This window comes from Juglans microcarpa x Juglans regia, chromosome 1S (genome assembly GCF_004785595.1).
Source record: "Juglans microcarpa x Juglans regia isolate MS1-56 chromosome 1S, Jm3101_v1.0, whole genome shotgun sequence".
In the NCBI taxonomy this organism is placed as follows: Eukaryota; Viridiplantae; Streptophyta; class Magnoliopsida; order Fagales; family Juglandaceae; genus Juglans; species Juglans microcarpa x Juglans regia.
In genome coordinates, this window is record NC_054595.1 from 10,172,979 (window position 1) to 10,179,434 (window position 6,456).

The following is a 6,456-nucleotide window of genomic DNA, read 5'->3' on the forward strand; positions in this document are numbered from 1 at the left end:
GAACAAGTATATGCCATGTTAAGAAAGTTCATGAAGCCTAATGAATTCTCATGCATTAAGAAAGATAAGAAGTTTTAAGACAGTGTCACGGACTCAAGCGTGGTTAACCACAAGTAAAGTGAAACACGGACTCAAGCGTGTTTCACTCCATGTTATTCAGTTAAGTGAAACACGGACCCAAGCGTGTTTCACTCCATGTTACTCAGTTAAGTGAAACATGGACCCAAGCGCGTTTCACTCCATATCATTCAGTTAAGTGAAACATGGACCCAAGCGCGTTTCACTCCATATTAAGCAATTTAAGTGAAACACGGACTCAAGAGTGTTTCACTCCATGTTAAGACAAGATAAACAAGTTATTATGCATTCACGTTACATGTTTGCCATCATTATGTATGCTTCCGCTCATGTTAATGATGAATATATATATATATGCTATGTGAATCTGTGACGATATATGTATATAAAGTTTTTCATAAAGTTATGTTACGTGTATGATTGGGAATCTGTGATGTTGTATGTATGTTGTTAAGAGTTTTTAGAAATTAAGTTCATGCTAAGCCAAATTATATTTTGCAGTATGATGTACTACTTACTGAGTGTTCGACTCATTTTTTGTTGTCTTCCCGTTTTCTTCCATGTCTAATTTTTACAGATGGTGATTATGATGACGCAGAGCTGGATGGCCAGGAGTAGATCTAGTACAAAGACTTAGGAAGAAATAAGTGATATTTACACAAGAACTATAATCCTTTTATGTCATTCGTAGAATTGGTTTATGTCCTTCCACTTTACGTTCAGTTTTGAAACAATTATGTTTATTTCAGTTTTTGATACTTTTCAATAAACGAGGTAATTCAGGATATGAATCTCTTTACCGGGTTTTATGTTATGAATGTTAATAACATCTCTATCCTATGGGAACGGGGTGTTACACTTCGGTTCCCCGAGATTTATAAAAGTAACTTCATTCTTAACCACAGGCGAATAGGGTGTTACAATATGCAAGATTAAGGCTCCCCTAAAAGCTTCCTGTTTTGTATGGACAACCTGTAGGAAGATCCCCACCTCAAACAATCTAAGGAAATGCTAAATCATTCAGATGTATTGGTATTGTCTATGCAAATAGAGTGGGGAGTTCGTTGACCACTTATTACTTCATTGTGACATTTCCATGAGCTTATAGAATAATTTCTTTGCTAGAGTGGGGTTAGGTTGGGTGATGCCAAGAAGGATGGTTGATTTACTACGATGTTGGAGAGGCCTCCAAGGTAATTCTCACATTGCGGCAATCTAGAAGATGGTCTTGATTTGACTATGGTGGTGTATATGGAGGGAGAGGAATGGAAAGAGCTTCAAGGATCGCAAATGGACAATGGTCAAGCTTAGAATGTTTTTTCTTAAAACTTCATTCCATTGGTCGATTGTAATAAAATTTAAGGGCATGAATATTCATGACTTTCTTCTATCTCTAGACAATCATGCATGTGTTGCTCTTATATATGTCCTATGTACTTGGGTCATGCCTATTTCTCTCATCAATAAAATTCCTCTTTGCCAATCAAAAATAAAATAAAACCTATATGGCCATAATTTTCTGAAATAATATGTACAGTAATGAAATGACTAACACATCAAGCAAAATGTAATCTGCAAAATGCAAAACAACATATGGTAGTTAGAACATCTAGTCAAGTAATTATTTAGGCATCAAAGAATTGGAATGGCCCATTTGGTTGCAATAGGCTGATTCATATTATCAAAACAGTAAGAGCTCTCTGTACATGGGTAGTTTAAATCTTATATTATTCTTTTCAGTCCACAAAGTCAAAGTTTCCAAATGCAACTAAACACTATTGTTTTCCATCTAGAAAGTTAGGTAACACAGTTTGAGTTTCAGACAAACATAAGGTTATAGTAAAGGTTGCAAATATCATGTTGCATGCAAACCTGGTCAAAATCAACATATATGTTGCAAAAGCGAATGACATCTTCAACATTATTGGTGTTTATCTCATTCACTAGCTTTTCTGCAAAGTCCCGAAGAGGATCAGGATGTGCATCTCTATAATCTGATGAAGTGACCCATACACCAGCCTGGAATGGTTTCAGACACCAAATTTACTTTCATAACAATCTTTTTTTTGTTTCAAAATGAAGTACAAACTTTAAGATAATTATACAGCTTAGCAGGCTACAGAAAAAAGCTAAGTGCAATAGATATTTAGAGTCAAAACATGAGCACTCACAATAAAAAATTACCTCTTTCAAGTCATCTATCTGAAGTACCCTTTCCACATGAACAACATACATAAGGTCATCATCAATTTCTTCTCCAAACCTATTTTTCCATAATGAATGCAGTTTCTGAAAAATAGACAGCAACCTCTCAATAAAAGTTCGATTAAAGCATTACATGTATTTAAAAAATATTGTTACAGATAAAAAAAAAACATGTATTTATTTATCCTTATTCAACTTTTGTATGAATCCATATGACAAGCCAATTCAGATGATTATGAGAGCTCACCCAAAACTTCTTATTGCTGGTGTTTTTCATTCAAAGGAAGCACTGTGACAACTCAACTTAGACCCTATAACTGCTGCAATAAAAAAAATCTTAAATGTTTTGCCAATTAACTGCTTTGACAAATTGAAGAGTACATTGAAAACCCTATATAACTAGGAACAAGACACTCTACCTATCATCCAACTACTTTTTCTTATAAGTAAGAAAATTTATTAATCCACATAATTAGGCATAGCCCAAGTACACAAAGAGTATACAAGAGAAAACACCTAATTACAAGCTAGGAGCTGGAAAAAACATCATAGAAATCATGAAAACTAGTCCCATCCAATACAATAGCCGTTGCCCAAAGTAACAACATATGGGAAAAAAAAAAAAAAAATCTCCAATCCCTCCCAATGAACGTCCTCTCTCATTCCATATACACCACATATGACATAATGGCACCATCTTCCAAAAAAAACGCAATTTGACGATTACCCTGGATTCTTCTCCAACAAGCGAATAGATCCACCACCCTTCTAGGCATCACCCAGGCAATACCAAGGCTATCAAAAATCTCATCCCACAAAACCTTTACCACTTCACAATGGAGAAGAAGGTGGTTCACTGATTCACCATTCCTTTTGCACATAAAGCACCCCGAACCTTTAAGTTCTAGTTTAGGAAAGTTAGGGTTTCTATTTTTAGAAAGCAAAATCTGGACTGTCCAACAACTAGGCTCAAGCCCACTAAGACCAAGAGAGGGCGAGCAAGCCCAAGCACTATGCTTGCCCAAGCCCATTAACGATACCTACTTCAAGCATAACTCCTAGTTCAATCACAACTCCTAGTTCAAGCATAGCTCCTAATTCAATCATAACACCTAATCTAATCACAACTCCTAAGGCAATCACATCTCCTAGTCTAAGCCGAAAACCCTAGATGACCTAGCACTAGCTGAAAACCCTAGGATGACTAAGACCCCAAGCCTATTTTGGATTCCCCTATGGCAAAACTCTTATCCCACTTGGACTTGCACCCCACAAAATCCTATTTATAGAACCCTATAACTCAACACACACACGTCATGGGTTAAACCACCATATAACCAAGCACTCACACACACAAGTCATGGGTTAAACCACCACATGCCTGAGCATATCACCACCCACCATCAACACCACCATCACAGCACCATGACCCTCAAACACATCGATTGTATGACCCAGCCACCAAAGCATGTTGGAGTACCTCCTAAGCTGCCCACATGCCAGGTGGAATTAGGGTTACAAACTCTAACTCTATCACCTTCCCCATCTTTGTATGCCTCAGTTTGCCCTAGGTAAACACCCTCCCCATTAGATGCATTAAGCATGTTATGATATATTAGTGTAAATGGGAAAGAGAGAGTCACATGAAACCTAAACCGAGCAAGCATTGCTCGACTAAGCCCTAATTCGAGCATGTCCTAAGCCCTAACCCAAGCATGTCATAAGCCCTAATCCGAGATTGTCACATAAGTCCTAATCCGAGTATGTCATAAGCCTTAACCCGAGCATGTCACAAGCACCAAAACTGAGTATGATAGAAGCACTAAACCGAGCATACCATAAGCATTGCACCGAGTAAACCTAGAGAAAGGCAAGCAAGGTAGGTGAGGAATAATGATAGCCAAGAGACTTAGACAACCCGATAGATCCATACATGAATAATGATTAACGATTTAAAAAGTTTACATGATTACCAAAACTATTAATGGTTTGGAGAAAACACACGATTAGCTTAAATTGTATGGTAAACTATAAAGTCTTTTTCAAATGTATGTATGTAGTAAATGTTTTCAAAAGTATATATGTATGAGCCCTTCATTGATAACCCCTTTTTATGAACCCAATGTATGATGATAGATGCTTTTTGATGTTAGAATTGAATGACTTTTGTGTGATTGAATACTATATTGCATGATTGTTTATTTTAAAAGAATGAAAGGTAAGGCAAGGTTAACGTAAAGAAACAGAGAAAGAATGTTTGCATGTGTCTATTGAGGTTAATGAATGGCCATATGAGGATGATGATGGTACGATGAGGTTGGGATGGAGGGCAACGTCGAAATGACCCACTCCTGAGGTTCGGTTCTATTCTGCTAGCTAAGGCTAGAACCATTGATCGCAAGGGTTGCCAACCCTAACACAGGGGAGTTAACTGTGTGTAAACGGCCACAAAAGATGAGGTTAAGGTAACAAGTGATTAATGATAGAGGTTAAGGAAATAAATGCTTATACTTTGAGGTTGAGGTAAAAGAATGTTTCTTAATGATTTAAGATTAATGCTTTATGTATGCTTAAAGGTAAGTTTTCTTAAGAATGTTGATGTTAAATGAAAACCTTATGTTTATATTATATTTACTGCATGAAGTGGTTCTTACTGGGCATTCAACTCATTTTAATTGTCTTTAAATGTTTTCCCACCCCAGGTGAAGAGGTTTTGAGGATGAACCTGTCAATAAGGATAAACCCACGTTTTCTTAGTTTGTCAATGGTCAGGATCTTTCCCTAAGGATGCAGTCGAAACAAAAGAAGTAGCCTTAGGCGCTTTACTCCTCCAAATGCTCTTCCGAGGAAAGTGGCTACCAACCTGAGTAGTACGGACCTCATAGAAAGAGTGTACAGAGAAGTTTCCTTTACTAGGAGTCCAAACAATCTGGTATCTCATTAACAGATAGTCGCCAGAAAGGTTTTATAAAACCCTTGAAACAAACCAAGATTTGATCATTTTAAACTCGTGCAAGTTAAATATTAAGTATCACAGCTCGACGGAGATTAAGTTCACAGCTTTAAAATACCAAGCGAACAACTCAGCCCACAATAATCATAGTGCAATAACTATTAAAACTTAAGTCGGTTTCAGAAACTTAACCAAATGGCGCAAAATCATACCTTCAAGACCATCTTGTCCTCTGGTTTTCCAAGGCTGCCTTGAATTGTGCACTGAGGAGTCTTCAATCCACACTGCTCTAACTGCCTCAAAGAAATGCACAATATAATCATATTAGTTAAATTTAAGTGCATATGCGTAAACAGACCTCCCAGTCAACCATTGACACAGAGAGAGAGAGGAAAGAGAGAGAACTAAAGAAACACCTGAACATGGAGACTAGACCTCCTGTCCATAGAGAATTGCCTAATAGAGGTATTCAAGCATAAAACCGGAGTCCCTTCTGGGTCGACAGCGTAGCGAACGCCAATACCCAAGGGCCAACCCTCTTGGTTTAACGTTGAAAGGGTGCCCACAGATGCCAACTCCATAATTGTCCTTGAAACCTCAGCCGGGAACGGCTTATCGCTCCTGAATTCCCTATGTGACGGCTCCGATATAACTGAAAGAGCGCATTTTACATTCCGAAACGGAGATTGAAATGACTTTGGCTTCGGAGGAGTGAATTGGATGTTGATTATGGGTTTTGAGGGAGTGAGTGATAGAGCAAAATGGGTTGCCAGAGATTGAGTTTGGAGAAGCATTTCAGAGAAAGTGCAAGATTGCCAAGCCAATTTCAAGGTTTTCCCGGAAAGTAACAGAAGATTCGGAATGGTTAGAGAGACAGACGTCACATATAGTCTGGACAAGGTCTAGAGATTAGAGATGGGGATGAGCCTCACGATAACAGCAGGACAGGAAAGGCCTGCAAATGGTTTTGCAAATGGTCTGAATACATATGTTTTGTACGCTTTTTTTCTTTTTTCTTTTTTTATTTATGTTTTGTACGTTTTGATTCAAACCAGATGGCAGATATTATCCAATGTATTTTTATCCAATGTATTTTTACACTATTTTGTACGCTTTGATTCAAACCAGATGTGAAGACAATTACTATGCCGCTCCAAAGTTACCGTTACATTTGATCGTTTATTGAATTTTTTTTAATTTAATGATGAAGAAAGTGATTT

The 6,456-nt window shown here is 37.5% G+C and overlaps 1 protein-coding gene across 1 annotated transcript in view; it reads right to left on the bottom strand.

Annotated features, from left to right (window-relative positions):
* LOC121246679 (glutamyl-tRNA reductase-binding protein, chloroplastic) overlaps positions 1–6,220 on the bottom strand; it is a 20,311-nt gene extending 14,091 nt beyond the window's left edge. Inside the window, exons 1-4 of the mRNA XM_041144915.1 lie at positions 5,653–6,220; positions 5,449–5,529; positions 2,263–2,367; positions 1,951–2,097 (exon numbers count right to left, since the gene is read on the bottom strand). Of these exons, the coding sequence (XP_041000849.1) occupies positions 1,951–2,097; positions 2,263–2,367; positions 5,449–5,529; positions 5,653–6,030 (711 nt within the window). The 5' untranslated portion in view covers positions 6,031–6,220. The remainder of the gene's footprint in view (positions 1–1,950; positions 2,098–2,262; positions 2,368–5,448; positions 5,530–5,652) is intronic.
* Positions 6,221–6,456: the final 236 nt, after the last annotated feature.